At 37.7% G+C, this 19,849-nt stretch overlaps 2 protein-coding genes across 4 annotated transcripts in view; one reads left to right on the plus strand and one right to left on the minus strand.

Moving 5' to 3' along the window:
- APAF1 (apoptotic peptidase activating factor 1) overlaps positions 1-11,582 on the minus strand; it is a 31,025-nt gene extending 19,443 nt beyond the window's left edge. Inside the window, exons 1-10 of one of the 2 annotated variants that reach the window (XM_030960440.1) lie at positions 11,456-11,582; positions 10,156-10,297; positions 9,700-9,889; positions 8,271-8,468; positions 7,065-7,248; positions 3,987-4,099; positions 3,338-3,469; positions 2,690-2,928; positions 1,974-2,141; positions 1,059-1,190 (exon numbers count right to left, since the gene is read on the minus strand). In XM_030960440.1, the coding sequence (XP_030816300.1) occupies positions 1,059-1,190; positions 1,974-2,141; positions 2,690-2,928; positions 3,338-3,469; positions 3,987-4,099; positions 7,065-7,248; positions 8,271-8,468; positions 9,700-9,889; positions 10,156-10,293 (1,494 nt within the window). In that variant the 5' untranslated portion in view covers positions 10,294-10,297; positions 11,456-11,582. Of the gene's footprint in view, positions 1-1,058; positions 1,191-1,973; positions 2,142-2,689; positions 2,929-3,337; positions 3,470-3,986; positions 4,100-7,064; positions 7,249-8,270; positions 8,469-9,699; positions 9,890-10,155; positions 10,298-11,312; positions 11,352-11,455 lie in introns of those variants that run through there. The other variant, XM_030960441.1, reaches the window with a different exon arrangement.
- Positions 11,583-11,719: 137 nt separating this feature from the next.
- Positions 11,720-19,529, plus strand: IKBIP (IKBKB interacting protein). 2 transcript variants are annotated; one of them, XM_030959488.1, is made up of 4 exons: positions 11,720-11,896; positions 13,498-13,726; positions 14,441-14,558; positions 18,487-19,529. In XM_030959488.1, exons 2-4 carry the CDS (start codon positions 13,533-13,535, stop codon positions 19,240-19,242), a joined length of 1,068 nt encoding a protein of 355 aa, XP_030815348.1. In that variant the 5' UTR covers positions 11,720-11,896; positions 13,498-13,532; the 3' UTR covers positions 19,243-19,529. The 2 variants fall into 2 exon arrangements, with proteins under 2 accessions (XP_030815348.1, XP_030815347.1); XM_030959487.1 differs by lacking the exon at positions 18,487-19,529 and adding an exon at positions 15,445-18,443.
- Positions 19,530-19,849: the final 320 nt, after the last annotated feature.

Here is a 19,849-nt window from a genome sequence, read left to right on the forward strand (position 1 = left end):
AAAGAAAAGGAATGCCTCCTCGCTTTATTAGCCTTCCAACAAGTAGAAATAATTTCTAAATAATGAAAAATTAGTGATACACAGAATAGAATCTCTAGGAAGCATATAATCACAATGAGCCAGGCTAAAGACTTCTGAGAACCTAATCCTGCAAAATGTAGAAAGGCTGCCAATAAACACATTTTCACAACACACTGAAACTAAAGATACTTAGATATAAATATGATTCAAAACACCTAGACTTGTAACCAACATCAATTATGAAGGTTCCTATAAGAGATAAATCCATGAAGTGTATTATATGATGTCAGATGAACCATCTTGAAATAAGCTCAAATGAAAAGGTTTGAGTACTTTTGAAATAAAGCAATTAACAACCATTCTGACTAGCTGTTAACAAACACTATTCAAGACATTTGAAACTCAAATTCAAGTGAAACTACCAATTATTAATCTTTCTGCATGATTTCCTTCTCATAATAGCTCAATATCTAAAGAAGAGTAGCTGGCAAAAATTACAGCAATTTTTTTAAGGTGCCAAGACAATTCTGGAAACAAGAGACTTGCCCATCTAACTCTTGATGGGGGTTTTTTGCTATCAAAATCAGATAATGAATTTTTACACACAGATCTCTATGACATAAGAGGAAAAAGCTAACAAGACTTCTGATGATAAAAAAGTAACTAACTGATAAAATGCTCTGATGAAATCAATTTACTTGTATTATTACACAATAAAGAGAGCTTGAGTTTTCAAAAAGGTTTAGAAAAAACTTCTTATTAAAGCTTCTTAAAAAGGAAAAGAAAACCAGGAGCCATTATGATAGAAAATCTTCTCAAGAAGTGGTTGAAAAGACAAGATACAAAGGGTAGAAATAAAGTAGTTTTTGTAAGGGACAGTGATTAGCAGAAGACCTCCTAAAGACTCTATGTTGAGTGTTCACCCAGTTGGACTGAAGTCAAGGGGAAAAGAGGCTCAACTGGGAGAAGGCCTGGAGGGAAAAGCAGAGGTAAGAGTGGGTGAAAAAGGGAAGCACAGGACACCTGTCAGAACCCACCTGCTGCATTTTGGCACCTGCCATGTGATATGCTAGAAAGTTATACCAGTACATGCAATCCTCTTGAGACAGAACAGGTGTATTAAGCTTGTAGTATTTCTTGTACTGATTTACTATGTTTTTATGTAACTCCTGCAAAGTGAAGAAAAACACAGTTTTGGCACTGAGGAATTATAAGTATTATTATTACATTGTAAATAGCATTGAGGAATAATATTATTTCTCAATTGTAATACGTTAACAAGTGAAGTAAGAAAGCTTACCTTCCAAAAACTGTACACCTAACCTAATTTACTGCTAAAGACTTCTCCAGAAACATTCTCTGTATATTGAAAGACACAAAAGCAAGTTGTTAACCCTCCTTCTCAGACTGAGATTAGCTACCAAATCTCTCTTCATCTTAAATGTGGGTAGACAATAACAAAAGAAAAAGGATCCTTCTAAAGCAAGACAAAAAACTTGCCTTTTCTTCATATCTACTCTTTTTGCCTTGTACTTCAGAACTGAAACTGAGCCCAACTTATAGGTCATGTTCCTGCAAGTACTGCCTTAAATTGAAAAAAAAGGAGCAAAAAGCATTTCTCTGCATCAAAGTAGTCTTCTAATCTGGTAGGGCCTTGATGTCTTTGGAACCAACAGCAGAATATTACATCTCCTGCTGGAAACATCTGATAGAGAAATAATGGTTATAGTCTTCTCTCAGTTTAGTCTCTTAGCTGCAGATGGAACTATCAAGAAATCCGCCCACAGTTTCAAGTTGAAAATAAATATTTTTAATTATTCAGCCTTAAGTTAAATTTAATTTGGACCTATGCTATGAAGCTCCCCAGTGCACCATTTAACAAAGCAACATTCTCTGAAAGATGCCCAGCTTTGGAGAGTAAAGTTGAATGTAAGCATCAGTTGACATGTTACCTGAAGCTGGTTGCGGTTCTTCTCTGTGAGAAAGTCAAGCTGAAGATCATGTAAATAATAATGGAATGACTTCCCATTACGATCACAGAACAACAGTGATTTGTTAACAAATTCCTGTAGTATATCTTCAACTTCTTCAGTTTCCATATCCCAAAGAATACAGAGAACCTAAAAAATATGTACACAAAACCAGAAAAGAGAATCAGAACCAAGCTGTAATATGATCTGTATGAATATTATAAAAGGCTACCAATTAACTGTCAACAAAATGCATATTAACAAATATAGACACAAAGGATAACCAATTCAATAAGTCACCAATTCCTTCATACCAAACCACAGGACAAGATATCAGAAATTAACCTATCTTTTGTCTATTTATGCTGATTTATGGTGACCTTAAAAGGAGACAAATTCCACATAACAGTTTTCAAGCTTTCAGAGAGCACAATTACAACCTGATTAAAGAACGATACACTGAATACAGATTAAACTTAAACTGTATGAATATGTTTATTCAGTTACGATTATTTTAGTTTCACTACTAACAACACAAGTCATGATGCAATAATGGAACAAATCTACCCAATCCAGCAATTATTATTAAGTTACATACTGTAGAAGTTATACATGACAATTATAAATTTTGAGAATTCTTGAAGGTTGTTGTTTGCACTTCTCTAAAAACCACAAGGTTTCTGCACTGCTTTTATTACCTTAGTAGGTACTTTAACATCTTTTGGGAGGACAGAGAGGTCTTTATAGTAATCTTTGTAATTGTCATCCAGCTGCTCAACACTTATGGACATTGCTTCATCAAGGGCTTCGTAATCATAGAAGGAAGATTTTCTTATTCTTCTAAACTGTTTATTCTGCAGCTGCCTGAGATAGTATTCCCAGCGGCTCGGGAAGTCTCGGAGTAAAGCACCTATCAAGGATATCACGAGAGGAGAACCTGAAGGAAAAGATTAAATCAAATTTAGAGGTCACCAAGGAACACAGTCCAAGAGTTGGTGGTCACATGACTAAAAGAGGTAATATTCCAATTCCCAATGATTAAATTGTTGAGGTGTGGAGCAGAGATAAATAAAATAAACACTCCATGTAGACATTTGCAAAGTCCCCAAATTTAAGTGTAATTGTGGTGCAGAGAGAAAATACACTGAAGAAAACTACCCAAAAATCAGCATGAGACTTCTGCTAAGCTTAAAAAAAACCCAAAATATTCAACAAGCCCTTGTATTTTACTTAACATATATAGTATTAAAGGATGTTCCCATCTCTATTTTTAAGTCAAAATATAGAAGGAAAAAAAAAAGAAGACATTCAGTGGTAAATTGTATGACAAAGAGCAACTAGAATACCTTTGCATTCTCTTACAAGAGAGTTAGCTTGTTCTGGAAGTTCTGATATTTTCATATTCACAAATAGGGATAAAATCTCCAGTCCTTTCTCATGTGCTAGTCCACTTTCCACATGAACCTCGTATTTATTGCCTAGAAACAGAAACATGGAAAAAATTTCAACTAATGCAAAAAACATATGGAAATTCAAAGTATTTTCCAAGCACAACCTGGAACAAAGCTTCATGACTTTTTACATAATATTTTATAGGACTAAGAAGAGTATAAATTTTACTTATCAGAATCAGTTTGCATTAGAGACATATACACAGAAAAAAACCAGACTATAAGCTGGCAATTACAAATGCATTATGGGCAGTCATTGGTGAATAGTGTAGAGATAATCAGTCTAACAGCACCAGTGTCACAGAGGTTAATTTCTTCTGTTGAGAATTACTGCACTTATCAATGTAAACATGTAACTTTCAGGATAACATACACACTTGTTTCACAAAGAGCATAAAGTCTTTCAAAGCAGAATTCTAAAACCTTGCCACTTGTGCACAGATTGATGGATAGATTCTATCAGATTCTTTTGAAAGCTCACAAGAACAAACTGCAGACACAGACACACAAAATCTGTGGTGCAGGGGAGGAAACTGTTTCTTACCGGCCACAGCATCTGTTACACTCCTGTCTCTGCTTGTGATCAGTACCTGACATTGATTATCAAATGCTTTTAACACCCATGAATCCCAAATGTCATCCAGGACCAAAAGAGACCTAGTGAGAGAAGAAATACTTCAGATCAACTATTAATGATAAAATAAAGTATTGAATTTTAATAAAAAAAAAGACATTGTCATAATTTACAAAATATCACTGCATAATTTTTTTTAATATTAGTATGCAGAATATCTTAATACAGTTAAGTAACAAAGCTGGTAAAGGGTCTAGAAAATGTCGTAAGAGGCACAGCAGAGGGAGCTGGGGTTGTTTAGTCTGGATAAAAGATTGCTCAGGGGGACCTTATCAATCTTTATGACCTGAAAGGAGGCTGTAGCCAGGCGGGAGTTGGTCTCTTTGCCATGTCTGAAGTGGAAGGATGAAAGGAAATGGCCTTAAATTGCACCAGGGCAGTTCAGGTTAGATATTAGAAAAAAATAATTTTCTGTGAAAGAGTGGTTAAGCACTGGAATAAGTTGCCAAGGGAGATGGTGGAGTCATTGTCTCAAGCATCCAAGAAGTATCTGGATGTGGCACTTAGGGGATATGGCTGAGAGGTGATTATGGTGGTACTGGGTTGATGGCTGGACTTGATGATTTTGAAGGTCTCTTCCAGACTTGGTGATTCTGTGATTAAACACTGTGCAAGAAGCTGAATGCAGTTATTTCAAAAAGGTATTTACCATCTATTATTTCATAGCTACAACTGAAGTGCCAACAATGTTTTGGGAAACATTTCCATTAGTAGACACCAGGAAAATCAGAAATATTTACTAGTTTTAAGTCACTAGGCATCATAAATTAAGAAAAGAGTTGTATAAAACTAGATAACTCCGACACAGGTTTGTGATGAGCTTTGTGGGAAAGCATTTAAGTTTCCTTTTGACTCAAGAGTTTTCAGTTTTGTTCTCCTCTACAGGAGGATACTCCTCCTGTATCTTTGGAAAGCTATATGAGAATAACCCCCTTGTGATGCAATTGTCTTGAATGGCAAGGCTCTTCTTACATAAATGACATTTCATACTGACTATATATTCCAATCATATGGCCAGCCACATTTGTAGGTTCCTACATGGAATCTCACCAGAATAATGTACAGTAGACTTCCCTACACCTGCCTATATATGACAGAGAGGTTACTGAAAACTGTTTTTAAAAGACTGAGTTTAAGGGAGCAAGAAGTCAAAAAGACCAGCTGGCAAGCAGATGTATGAAAAGAAATAACAGTTATTTGCATTCAGTGAGTTTTAGCTATTGACACCTAATCCTACAAATTGTTTACATTTACTTTGCTTGTTTTTTTAAGGGATGGAAATTTTCCACTCCACTAGTTACTGGTTAAGTTGTCCAATTCTCACTGAAGCATGACAAAACTTCCGCATTTTTGTTCAGCTAAGTGACTTTTATGCCATCAAAGCCTGTAAATAAGGACTTGATCCTCCTTAAAGAAGTGTATACACACCAGACCACATTCTCAAAGATACATTTAAGTCTTGGATACCCCTATCTCATTTTTATACAACTCTTCTATTAATAACCCTTTGATAAATCAGAGGCTTCACAAGAATACTAGCATAGCCATGAAGGGCTCGTTTTGTGGCACTTTCACAATCGAAAATATGATGGATGACATTAATTACAGCCTGATTGTATGTTTTTAATTAATCTGAGCACTTCAAAGTCCTCCCATTCATTAGGCACCAGTGATTTTTCTCCTCCAGTCACACCAACAAAACTTAAATTCTAATTAGGATTATTTTAAAAACCTTATAACAAAGAGAAATCAAAACAAACAAAAACACACCCCAAAACAACAAACAAAACCCTGTGAAAACAATCACAGGAGATTAAATTCTGTAATTTCTTATTCTAAACTACACCACAGTTTCCATTTTTCATTTGACTAATAATTCAATCCCAAGAAACATACTGGCTTCAAAATTTGAATTCTTTGTCTAATACTTTATTCCCAAGAGATGTACTGGGTTGGCTGTCTGAATCCAGGTATAGCTAAAGGGACTTCTTGCTGCCAAAGAGAATTCTAGAAGCAGAGAAACAGAACCAGCTTCTTCCCAAGCTGCAGTGAAGTTTTGTTTCCATACACTTGCACTGTCTATGAACCTTACTCCCAGGCACATTCCCCTCTATTTCCTGCCATGCCCACTTCCGTATTGAAGAGTTTTGATTTGTTTGTTAATAAACAAGAAATAACAACAGAAATATGTCAGTGGAGACAACCACTTCACATCCTTCAAGGAAAAGTGCACTTTCAGCTGATAGATTTCTTTTGGAGGACCTGTCAATATTTCCCACATCTTTTCTTCAAATTAAAGATTTTTTTTTTTCCCCCGTACAGAAATGCCAGTATGTTATCTACAAAGATCACAAGGCTGGAGTATTATTCCCAAGATAACTCACTGACAAGCAGGCCCATTTAGTTTAGTACAAATTTTCCCAGAGAGTAATTAAATCCTCAGCAAACAACAAAAACTATTGCTCAAAGGTGAAAAAAGCAGCGCAATGACTGAGAAAGACAATGGTTTCTTGGCAATAATTAGCCACATTGTGAAAACCTGATTTCATTTTGGTACTTCTAGACCAAGCACTTTCTAAAGACACCATCTGTTCTGGAAAGGAAGAATTTTCTGTAGTGATACACACCCTTTTTTCTGCTGTATGATCCTCACATATCAATAAAGTGGTCTACACACACAGTGAGAACACTGAAAGTTAGAGAAATCCTTATTTCCAGTTGTTTGTTCCCATCTTTCACTATTCAAACCCATCCTTCATTATTTCACTATTTGCTTTTTCAAGCAAACATGACTCCTGCACAGCTGGTTAGCATATTTTGTGGATAGAAGTCTTATTAGCCTAAGTTAGGAAGTTGGTTAAAAAACCAAAAATGTAGACATGTGTAGATGCATGTAACCAGAGCACAGACACCTCAGATGATTAGACCAAAGTTACTCTGCAAAGTTTTATCAGCTAAAAGAATAGTATTTGATTTTACTGACATCACCTGGGGTATTTGCGCAACATCAGCAAACGAAGACGATCTTTAGCCTCCTCAATGTTCAATGGTGGCCTTTGTGAAAGAGTGGAGTCATGTTCCAATCTACTGCAGAGATTCTGAAGTTTTATGAGCAGCCCTGCTTTGTCCTGCTTCCCAACAGAGATCCAGTGAACTCCTCCTGGAAAATAATCTAAAAAGAAAAGCAGTATTAATCATGCCATACATTTTAAATAATTTTAAATATTTTATACCAACTTACAGTAGTAAGTCAGCATTAATTACAACACAAACCTCTAAAATCTGTTGCAAGCCATCCCTGCAACTCTACTATTAACACCAAAGGGTGGTTCTACAAGACCACTCTGTTTATTTTTAAAGGAGTAGACTCTGTAGGGCAAGTACCCACAGAAATTCCACACCATCACTGATGCTGTTGTCTCTCTTTTCTACACATCTTCCTTCCTGTCCCTCCACAGCCCCTTCTGCATCCATCTTCCTGCTAGTCTGACCTACCATTTACATTTTAACTGTGTAGTACTGCAAGAGTTCAAAGCCTGGGGTGTAAAAATAATCCTGAAACAGTGATCAAGGAGACAGCTAGAAGAGTCAGGTGTAGCAGAGGATGCTATAGTACCCATCCCTACATAATTTTTTTCTTTAATGCCAAGTCCTACTTTCTCCTCCTAGTGTCCTATGGAAGGAAAAATAAATAAAATTTAAAAATGCCAATAAACAGTTGCACCTATGACCTACTTTAAGCTAAGGCAATACTAATCACCCCAAAATGCCTGCCACTATTAAAATCTATGCAAAAGTTAGAGCAAGATTTTTTTAAACTCACATAGCAAGGAGAGGAGACTGAGTACCTTACAAGCAATGGCCAAAAGGAATATAACTAAATATATTATTTTGCACTAACAGAAATAACAATTTCAAGTTAATTAAGGATGCATCTACTCTCAAAAACCAAAGCAAATTCTAAGGTGAAAAGCTATTGTAAACCTTTTTCTAAAAATTAATAGAATACTTAGTGGTCCTAAACCACTAAATGGTTATGAAAGTTGTATGTTGCAAGCAAATATTTCAGAATCACCTAAGAAATTTAGAAATCCAAAACACTTCCAAGGTGACATATGACATTGCACCATACATGTCCAACATGTGTATATTTACAGTGGTATTTATAAAATACAGATGTTTTTCTGAAAGTACCTTCCAAGAGCTGAGGATCCCTTAAAGCTTCTGCTGTTAAAACAGTCTTCCCACAGCCTGCCATTCCATAAACTGTGACCCAACCCGGGTCACTTCCCAAGCAGTACAGTTTCTTTTTAATAGCATCTACCAGTTTTGGTCGAGCGACAAACACAACTGGTCTCTGTGGCACACCCCCTTCGCAGAGAATGGTCTTCACTAAAGTTAAGAACAAGAAACATCAAAATAAAACATAAATTCTTTTCAAACTCAACCAAACAACTCTTCACCCGAAATAACTAGTGGGCTCTCTCCCCACCTCATGTCCCATAAAAATGCCCCAAAACCTGCTGGACTCAAAATACCAAAAAATAAAAAAATATTGTTATTTAGAAATAAATTACTTAGCATGTAACTAGCCCCCTATCTAAAACAGTGTTCAAATTAATAACTGCCTGAGGAAAGCTTGTTACATTAATCCCTATAAGTGAAAAGAGAATTAACATCTCCCATGGAAACTGGCAAACACAGGAGCTCAACATCACTATACCCAACAAAGAAGTCAGTTTCTCAGCCAGAAGTCATCACACCATGGATGTAGCAGAAAAGAAAGGATGCTGTGTAGGGCCTGTCCTTGGCAGTTCACAGCACAGCACTGGGGTCCAAGCAAGACTTCCATTGATTTAAGCTGAGATAGCATGACTTGAAAGAGGTAAAGCACAATAGGAGGGGAAATGTGCACTTCATCTGCCCACTTTGTGGCCATATAGAGTGACATAACTGATAAACTTTGATTATCTAAGATAGCCTTGAACTCCACATGCATTTGCCACTTATTAAATGCAGAGTGCCAGTAAATATGGCAGTTAGTCATATGCAGTTAGAAGGTTGTGTCCATTAGAAATGACACATTCATTTCATGTCACTCAAAGATGATCCTGATGACACTGCAGGTAAAAGTTATATATAAACTTATATAGGGTAACTAAAAGACATGGTGGAAAGTATTAAGTAAGCTAATAATTAGATCAACTAATCAATGATCAACTGTATCAGTGTAGGTTGAGAGATTCCAGATTAATCTTCAAGATAAATATCAGAATTTTGGAGGCTACAAGTTTTTCTTTTAATAGGTACAAATGAGAGTCTTCCTTTCACTTACAACAAAAAATGTTACAAGTTAGAGAAAACTGTAAGAGCATCAGTTCTCCTGCCTTTTAAAATCAGCATTATTCAATATGAACACTTTCAAGACAACCTATAAAAATCCTAACTGTTGTTACTCTCCTGCCATATTAAGTAGATGAAATAGACATAGTTACTGCACTACCAAAACAAACAAATGCACCAACTGCTTCATTTTCATTGGAACAGGTAGTCGCTTTTTAAGGAATAAAAAAGACAGCTTGTGTTCACAATCAAGCACAGGCATTGCTGCAGTTACACTGACCATAGGAATTCATTCCATCCATTGAACTCTTTCTGTTACCAGACGAGACAGAAGGGATGCCATCCTGAAGAAGTGCAGCAAGATCTCTGTACCCTTCATGGAGCAGTGCATTATAAAAGGATCTATATGAATTATTATCTTTTGAAAGAATAATGTTTATTAGCATAGCTGCTCGCTCCTTCCGGGTATTCTAGGAACAAAAAGTAGAATAGGTATTATACAAAACTAAGCAACCTCAGAAATAATTTAATTTATCACTGTAAATTACAGACAATTTATAGTTATAGAAATGGCCTTTAACTTACCAAGCCCTTAATCTTATTAAGAGCAACAAAAACTGTGTGCTAGAATTTGACAAATCCAGGAATTAGATAGTCAGAAATTACTATTTTTAAAAAGGATGGTAAAATATGTGAGTAGACTAGGAAGAGAAATAGCAGTGAGAGAGAATCCTACCTGTTGCCTCACTCTCTCCTCCTCCTGTAATGTCAGTACTTCGTCAGAAATCATACGATCCATAATATAAGAAGTCTTGATGTCATTTTCCAGTGCTTCACGATTCATAAGCAAATAGTTTCTACTCTTGACATCCATATTTCTTCAGGGTGAGAAAGAGTGGAGGGGGGGAGAGAGAAGTCAAGTCAAACTGGGAACATAACTTACAAGCATGAAGAAAGAAGTTCTAGAACAGCTTATAAATTTTGGTGTTGAAATCAGAAAGAGTAGCAAAGCACCAGCTAATTCTGAAAACACAAATTCTTTTCCTCATTCCTATGAATTTATGTTTATGAACACTTTCAGAACTACAAGACCAGAGACAACAAGCTTCTCATATACTAGCACCTTGCTAAATGTCTCTATTGAAAGGTCTTCTCTCCACTCACTACATCTTTCAATTTTTTTCCAAGCCCTTGGATCATGTGATTGGGTCAACAGGATGAGAAAGAGGACTGGTCTCATTGCAGGGGATAAACGCATTGTTGTCTCCGAGTTCAAGACTCCATACAAGGACACTTGGATGCTGACATATGAGGGAAGAGGGAGCACCCAAACTGCCATTGAGTACGCTATACCTTCCTTTATCAGCATTTGGACACACAACTTCAAACTCGCATTCTTCCTCCGTATCATAAGAAACCAAATGTCTGAAGAAATCAGGTGAAAACTATTGACTACGGCATAAAGGTTTCCCAGAACTGATCAGCGACTCCGAGAGTCCCAACTGATCAAAACGCTCTCTCCGATCACACCTTCCTGTTTATGGAAAGCTCCATAAACAAGTCCAAACTCCTCCACAGAACACCCATGCAGGTGCCCGCAGAAGCGTTCGCCTTTTCCGGCACTCTCTCTCCTTCAGGAGCTGGGTAGATGTGGAACAGCTGCCTTTGGATAAGCCCATGCTGGAGTGCCTCTTCCGCTGTGCTGACAGAATTTCCTATTTTCACTAAAAATTACGTAGTTAAGAAAGCCTTTATCCCACCGCATCGCGGAGGAAAGGGGACGCTAAAGCTGCCTGGTCGAAAAACGATTAACAATAACAATAACACTGCCACACGCGAGGCAAATACAGAAGAAATCGCTCCACAAACATACAAAATAAAGAGTTAACTCACACCGTGCCGCTGGTGCCAGCCGCCAACGAAACAGAAACCGAGGCGCTCAGACCGCCCGCCCGCCGACCCCGACCCTGCCCCTGCCCCGGCGGAACCCTCGCGGTCCGGCCCGGTCCGGTCCGTCCCTGCGGGACGCCGCTCACCTGGCGGGCAGCGCGGAGCCGCTGCAGCCGCCGGCCCCGAGCCGAGCCCCGCCGAGCCCCGAGGCGCAGCCGCTGCCCCGCGGCTCCCGGGAAGGCGGTGCCGGCAGCGCTTCCTCCTTCCGGGCCTGGGCGGGGAAGGGCCGGCCCGGCACGGCACGGCACAGCCCAGCCCAGCCCGGCCCGGCCCGGCCCGGCCCGCTCGCCGCCGCCGCCGAACAAAGCCCCGCGCTGCCTCCCGCGCCGGCGCGGAGCCGCCGAGCCCTGGCTGTGCGTGCCGGGATCGCTGCCCGCGGCGGGCGGGCCCCGGACGTGGCGCACCGGGCGGCGATGCGCCGGCCGCGGGCAGGGGAGGGGCCCCGGGGCCTGTAAACGTGGTGCCTGCGGGGCAGGGCGGCCCTGCCCGCCTCCGCCCCCGCAGCTGAGGCCGGAGCAGCGCGGCGGGTACGGGACAGCGGCCGCAGGGAGGGGAGATGGGAGGCACTGCCGGGGCTGGGGGCGTCCTGCAGGGGATGTGGGTCAGGAGGGGATGTGGGTCACTTTGGGGGAACGGAGGGGATGTGGGTCACTTTGGGGGAGCGGAGGGAGCAGTCGGTCACTCTGGGGGAGCGGAGGGGATGTGGGTCACTTTGAGGGGGAGCGGAGGGAGCAGTCGGTCACTCTGGGGGAGCGGAGGGAGCAGTCGGTCACTCTGGGGGGAGCAGACCGGTCCGGAAGGGTCTCTGGGGAGCTGCGGCTCACCCCCCTGTACAGCACCGGGCTGCGCGCTGCAGCCGTCCTCCTAAAGCAGAGCTTTTCTCTGTTAAACTCTTTCTCTAACTGCTATTCAGAGCTCTTTTTTTTTTTTTTTCTTCCACTTTAACTTCTTGGTATGTGCTCTCAAACCCAAAGATGTTTTAAAAGCTTCAAAATACAATTTTTCTGTTTTGGTGGCTTTTTTTGTTGTTTGTTTGTTTGTTTGTTTTCTTTGGGGTTTTGGTTTTTTGTGGGATTTTTTGGAAATGAAAAACTTTTTTTCCTCCATGCTTCAAGCTCAGAGCATGCTTCCTAGTACTGTGGCTCAAACAGCTCTAAGCTACTTGCATGACAGATTAGATTTTAAACAATGCCTTTTACCCCTGTACATGACTATGTCAGTATCTACAAATATTTATATTTTGAGATGTGACTAAGTGGCAATGCTGCAAAGTGATCCAAAAACCAGCACAATAGTTTGGTCTCAAATTAGGCTAAAGCAACTCTGCCAAGGATCCAGTCTATTTTGAGCAGTATGGTGGAAGATTTTAGGCTTAAAAAGTACACTCTGAACTTCACTTGGATGGCTAAAATATGAGCTGGAGATTTTCATTTCCAAACTTCACTTGGATGGCTAAAATATGAGCTGGAGATTTATGTTGCCTCAATCTATTCTGACCTTAATTTTATCAAGGGGAAGTTATAGTTTTTTCTTTTTTCTAGAGGCATGATTTCATTAATCTTCTGAATTTTTCTGTTACAACTTTTTGTTAACAGGCATTTGTGATTTTACAGATGACATGAAATCATTACAATAGAACTACTAAATTAAAGCTTGAATTGCAATTTTATTTATTAAATTGAAAAATTAACTTTCCCCTCTTAGTGTGGTATAGGTAATAATTCTTTTTCAAATCTACAGGTAAAATGCAAGTTCATCAGTGAAATTGCTGATGAACTCATGACAGTCATCAGCTACAGAAAGAAATATACTTTTAATCCTTGTAATCTTAAATGCATATTTAAAATAGCTTATTCTACAGCAGATGAAATATTTTTGGAAATATGAAATTAGCTTAAGCTTGGAAAGTGAGTTCAGTTGGAGAAAATATAAAAGCAGTGCTCTGTAATATAGAAAGCAAATGAAAGTATTATGATACTTTACAGAAGTTCACATAACTAGGAAGCATAGTGAACACCAAAAGAAACATGTTTAGAGGTGTATCTGTGAATTTAAAGTTTATGTTTGAGGATGTTTAAAAATAAAATGTAAGAAGTAAAAACTAGTCCTTTCTGTGTTTTTTTCCTAGCTCTCTCCTTTGCTTCTGCTTTGTAAAACCACAAAATGTCTGAAATTAAGCCAAGGAAAAAAGGTATTTCTTCATCCAAGACCAGTGAAGGTTCACAGAAGGCTGACAAGCACAGTAATTATGGGAAGCTGGCAAGTCCCAGGACCAGCAATAATCACAGTTCCTTTTGGATGGACTCAAGGACAAGTTTGAGTATCATTTCCCTTGCTGTTTGTCTGGTGGTGAGCTGGTAGGTAACTCTCTAAAGAGGATTTTAGTATTTTCTTCTGTATTATGTGGGCTGTATGATTTACATGTTAACAGAGTGCTTGGGCTAAGTGTCTATAGAAACGTGTTAGAGCCAGAAGCATCCAGGAAAGAGTAGCAGTATTGACAAGCATGGAAACATGGCTGTGCAGTGAGTTACTGTAGAAGCTCCAGCTGTTACATCACACTGAAGGTGCCATGAATTCTAAATATCTGCTTCAGAGACTGCATCGACCTGGAGAGCAACTTAGGCTGACAGGAAGTGCTCATTTGGCAGGCAATAATTGGACAGAAGAAGTAAAATAAGAGTTTTCTGTAAATAATTTGCTCAGCAGTGTAATAAACCATCCATCAGGTGGAGTCTTTAAGTAAATGACTAATACCTTTGTTAAAGATGTTTTAAAATATCTTAGCAGCATCAGTGCCTTGGTTACCTTAGCATGCAGTGTAAAAGCAAAGACATCTATGGATGCCTCCTTGCTGTCATACCTCTTTTAGAAGATAACTCCAATATCAAGACAGATCACTTTCTTTCTTTTTTTTTTTTTTTTTTTTTTTTTTTTGTCATGTACTGATCTGGCAAATTCTGTGAATACAAATCCCTCCAGTAGCAATTTGCTGTGAATCAAGTCACGGAATACTTAATATATACTAATTAAGAAGTTATGTTTTCTGTTTATTTACTTGAAATTTGCAGGTTTCTATTTCAGCAGTCAGGTCAATTTGCTGACCTGGAAAGAAAGTACAGTTTTTTACATCAAGAAGCTGAAAAAATCATGGATGTGGGAAATAAAGTAAACTTGATTTCTGAAAAGGTAATCATTAACATCTTAATTGGATGATCTTTGGTGAATATTTGTCATTGCTTACTTCATTGTTATTTTGTTAATTTAACTGCCTGTTTTAAAACAAGTTTTCAGAATGTGTTTTACTTGCCTGTGAGTAGGCATTTAGAGACTATTTCATGTGACAAAGCATGTCAATCAATGCCATTGTTCCAGTATGTGAATACAGTGGTTGTATCTCAGTATTATTTTTTAGAAACTAAACTATTTTTAAGAACTTACATACATGCACATTTCATTTTACCAGTCGTCTTTCATGTGCAATTCTAATGTACATTGATTTGAAGAAAATTTACTGACATTTTAATGTAGCAGACCTAGTCAAATGATATGAAGACATAATAAATGATAGATAAGAAAATAGAATAGTAATGAAAAAAGATATAGCCACATGTGACATTACCAAGTAGAAAAGCTGTGCTGGCTGCTGAATTATCCCTGATACCTTACAGATAAGAATGGTAGCATGGCATGGCTCATGCCAGTGATTTTGTTTCAGCACTGATCTCAGAATAATGTCATTTATACATGATGTAATTTGAATATTTATATACTATACTTCAGATTGCAGAATGTTGCATGAGATTTATTTTGGACACAAAAAAAACCAAGCACAGAAAATTGCATATGCTATGGAAGTTCAACAACAGACATAGCTTTTTTTCTGTGACTTTTTCATGCTAGGTTAACCAACAATATTTTTAAGATGAAACATGGAAACGCACCATGGAGGAGCTTTGTAACAAGTACTACAGGGGTTTTTAAAGGACTTCATTATCTCCTAATAAATGGAAAGATTTTTCTGTTCTTACTTTTGTTAAGTAGACACAGACGTTGTTTTGTGTTGTGAATGCAGCTTGAGTCTTCTGAAAGTATCCTGCAAGAAGCTGCCTCATCCATCTCTGTGATGACTGAGTTTGGGCAGGAAATACCTTCTCTTCATAACACCATAAATGATATTCAGAACAATGAACAGACTCTATCTCTAAAGATGCAGAGCATTAATGAGAAGTTCCAGAATGTTACAAATTCCTGGAGAAGAAGCCTGGATGAAATGAACACAAATGCTAGTGGTTTAAAATCTGAAGCAAAGTTCATACACACAGAAGTTACTTCCAAAATCAATGAAGTTGACCAAAGAATTAAATCCCTTGCAGAAAGAGTAAAAGATTTGGAGGACAGTACAGCCAGAAATATCAGAACACTAAAAAAGCAAGAAGATGATGAATTCTCTAGAGTTGAACAAAAGTTGAACTTGGATGCAAAGTCAGTTGAAAAGCTAGAAGAAGAACAGAATAGTCTGGTAGCCAAGGACACAGAGCTGAATCAGAAACTTGCAAACTATGAACCTAAAATTGAGGAGTGCAAGACCCATTTGCCAACAATTGAAAATGCTATTCACTCTATTCTTAAGTTGTCAAGTGACTTGCTTGGTATGGAGAAAAAGACAGAGGACTTGAAGACACAGCTGTACGCTGTGGAACGTGACATGCTGAAAACTGTTTCTGATACAGTGGCCATGCAGAAGGCTCTTGAAGGCCTCCAGTCCAATGGCAGCTTGATCAAAGTGCAGCATGAACTAGCTGTTCTAGAAACAGGGCCTGACAAAGCAGTATCTTCAAAAGCAGAAGAAGTAACTTTAGAAAGCTTTCACTTAGAAAATGACCAGAATGGGGATAAGTGAATTTGGTCTTTGATTTTTCATTGATGAAAAAGCACTTTTTTATAAATAATGTGATTTAAATCTATGTCAGGGATAGCTGATGTACTGTCATTGATCTAAAGATCATTGGAACAGCTTGAAAGGTTGAGAAAGAGGGTAGAGAGCAAGAGAGTAATACTCTGTTAAAGAAGGAAAGGAATATTTTCTTAAATTAAGGATTATTTTCAGTTTATTTATTAAAAGATCTTTTTTCTTTAAAATATTTGAAGCCAAGTATTTCGATTTAAGGGGGGAAAGTGCATAATTTTAGTTTGTATTTAGCTTTCACTACTTAGTTTCTTTTGTTTTTTACTTTGTGTATTATTTTCCATAGACTTGTAACACAGTGAACAATTAATCACTTATTTCTCAGCTGAGATAGCTGTACCTTGCTTTTAAAGTGTTGTACACCATAATGGTTTCATGCTGCAGGAAAGCAGAGTACATTTTTAACAGCTGAAGCTTAGATAAAACACCGTTAGAGAAAACCTACTGAGAACCTTGTATTGTTCTGGTTTCTATAAGCTGGCATTTACGTAGCACCTGGTTTGGTTTTTTTTTTTTGAGGGAGCTGTTTTGGTGCTTTAGAAACAAATTTTAACTTTTTAACCTTTTTTTCTGTAGGATGTTCTTTGTTCAGCATCACATGATATGTCCTGTATTGCTTTGCTTTTGAAAAGAAAAAAAATTAATGTCACTGACATTGTTTCCCAAAGTTTGCTGAACCAAGAGCTGCAAAAGTAATTAATGAAATCAGTGGATTTATGTGCTTGGGAGCAGGGAATATCCAGTTTACCCACAGACCTACTTACACATGATGTAATACTACCTAGTAGCCCTGACAGAGGTTCATTGAAATTTGGATCTCGGGGATAACAAAAATTGTCTGCAGACTTATTGGCTTAATAATTTTGTATTTCTCTGGAAAGGAGATTGCTTAGTAGAAACAGTATGAACACACATTTATGACTTAATCAGACCTAATTTAAATTAGTCTGGGTTTGTACATTAATTTCTTTAGAACTCCACTGAAGTTTTCACTAAACAAGTAACACTGTCCATTCAAGAGACTATGAAACCAGTGTTTCTCAATGTCATAAAACTGTGTTGGTTTCATATAATTATTGCTTATATATAAATTTCTGTTTACAGTGATATTCAAAATAAAAATATATTGTAGTGAATTCCCCTGTCCTGGTGCATAATCTGATTCAAAATAAACTGTTCCTCCAGAAAGAGTACAGAGTAAATACTTTAGTGTTCCCTGTCCTATTAGGAAAAACTATGATATAAAGAAATGCCTTTTAAATATTTTTCACAAGTTTCAGGTTTTTTTCACAGTGTTTCAGTTCTAGTGTTTCTACTTTGTACCATTTTGAGGCAGGGTGGTGGGAGTGACAGTGGTGTGATCCCTAATCTTTCATCAACCTCAACCCTACTGAAAGCTGAATGTGCAGGAGATTCAACATGAAATCCTCATCCTTGGAGGCATTAACTAGGAAACAAGCACAACTTTCCACAACCTAAATTCTGGTCTTTTGCTTTTGAGCAAAACGGTTCTGAGCTATTGAGGAATGACCTGCACTATTGAAGAGTTAAAAATATTGGTTTCTGTGATGATATTTTTACTACTAATGTCCAGAAAAGGATTTATATGACACTAATTCTAGCCTCATAGAATGTGTTTCAGTTTGCCCGTTTGGTGGTTTTTTTCTAAGTTCTACCCTGACTTAGTGGGGATTGAACTGGATAGTTTCACTTAGATAATTTCCTTTTCTCCTCTCAAATTTGAAAACCAAGAACCAATCATAAGAAAATAAATATAAAAGCTTGAACTAGCAACTCAATACAAAAATCCAGCAGTAGCATGAGTTTTCCTTCACTAAAATAGCTTTTATGGAGACTTAAAAATTCCTATGTATGGAAGAAGATTCCATTTGATGACTTGTGTTTTCAGAGGTCACCTTGGAAAGTCATATAGCACCTTCTTGTAATTTTTTGTTGTAACAGAAGTACTAATGTTTACTATGTATACTGACAAGAAAAAAGAAATTGTTGTGTTGTAACAGAAATTTATTTCCTAGACACAGGGTTTGCACTCAAATTGAATGTCAGAATAGTAAGATATTTCATTAAAGTATAGCTTGAATTTTGATGTTAAGTTGTTAAGCTAGAAATATTTTTGTATCCCTCTAGTGTGAAAAGACTTGGAACTTAATGAAACAGCTGGAAGATCTTCAAATAATTTCTCACGTTAAATATCTGCAGGAAGATATTTATACAATGAAAACATGGTCTAGCAGCATAATTAAAAAACAAGAAGAACTGGAGAAGAATTTAACAAGCCTTTTTCATGCAGTTTCAAGCGCTGAACAGAACGCAGCTTCTGTAGCAAAAAATGTAACATTGACAATTGTGACAGTAAAAACTGACATAAGGCGCATTTCAGGCCTGGTCTCGGACATGACTGCACTGACAGATTCTTTGCAAACACTAGAAGATAAAGTGGAAAAGGGTGAAAAAGCAACAGTAAAAAACATAGGTGACCTCCTTACCAGTAGCATTGACCGAAGTACGAAAATACAAAGCCTGGCATCCAGTAATGCAAGGAAAATCGAGCAAATTAGGACAGCACTGTCTGAGTTAAGGAGCGATTTTAACAAGCATTCCGATAGACTTTTGAATCTTGAAGGTGACAGAGCAAAAGTTCTGAAGACAGTTACATTTGCTAATGATTTAAAACCCAAGATGTACAAAGTTAAAAAGGAGTTTGCCATCTTGGAGCCCTTAATAAATGACCTAACACTGAGAATAGGAAAATTAGTGGAAGAGGTCTTACAACGGGAGAAGGAAATTGCTTTACTGAATGAGAAATTGGCCAATCTAACAAGAGTTCAAACTGAGATCAAGGATGTGAATGATGAAATAACCAAGATTTCAGACATTAATTGATCACTGAAAGGCCACTGCCTAAAGAATAGTGTTTGAGAAGTGTTAACTCTTATAAAGTGTAGTACTGAGACAATATTTAAAGGGTTCGTTTAGAAGCACACCTAAACCTGAAATTTGTCATATTCCTTTGAATGGGACAGGAAAAAGTCATACTTATTTCAAGGGAGAAATAATAATGTGAACAAAAAACGTACCTCTTTGCATGTATTTTTCTTTCTGAAGAATGAGAGATGCTATATTTAATAAATTGCTTGTTTTGTACAATAAAGCAGTGTTAAAGTATAAAATTATGCTCTTAGCTTTAAAGTATGCTTTCATGAAGAAAGCAGGACCCAAGAATGACAGATTCCAGTTTCGCTTTCCTGCTGCAAAGGAAGGAAGGAATAGAATTGTGGTTTCCAGCTAAACAAGAGGTAGTCCAACAGCAGTAGCACTTTGTCTCTATTCACTCTGATTTTTGTGAACTAGTTTCTTTTTAAAATAATATTTAACAAGGTAAATGCAGCAAAGCAAGAAATGCTCAGAAATATTGCAGATGCCTTCCAGAAAGTTTGTCACATATTTAGATGGAATAATTTATATAAGGCTTTGTGTAAGGCTTTTATAA

The sequence above is a fragment of the Camarhynchus parvulus genome, chromosome 1A (genome assembly GCF_901933205.1).
Source record: "Camarhynchus parvulus chromosome 1A, STF_HiC, whole genome shotgun sequence".
Taxonomy (NCBI): Eukaryota; Metazoa; Chordata; class Aves; order Passeriformes; family Thraupidae; genus Camarhynchus; species Camarhynchus parvulus.

Excerpts from the sequence above, each read along its gene's own strand:
- IKBIP (XM_030959487.1), top strand. The coding sequence starts at position 13,533 with ATGTCTGAAATTAAGCCAAGGAAAAAAGGTATTTCTTCATCCAAGACC. Across the intron at positions 13,727-14,440 it reads GTTTGTCTGGTGGTGAGCTG|GTTTCTATTTCAGCAGTCAG; the intron begins GTAGGTAACTCT and ends TGAAATTTGCAG. Across the intron at positions 14,559-15,444 it reads TAAACTTGATTTCTGAAAAG|CTTGAGTCTTCTGAAAGTAT; the intron begins GTAATCATTAAC and ends TTGTGAATGCAG.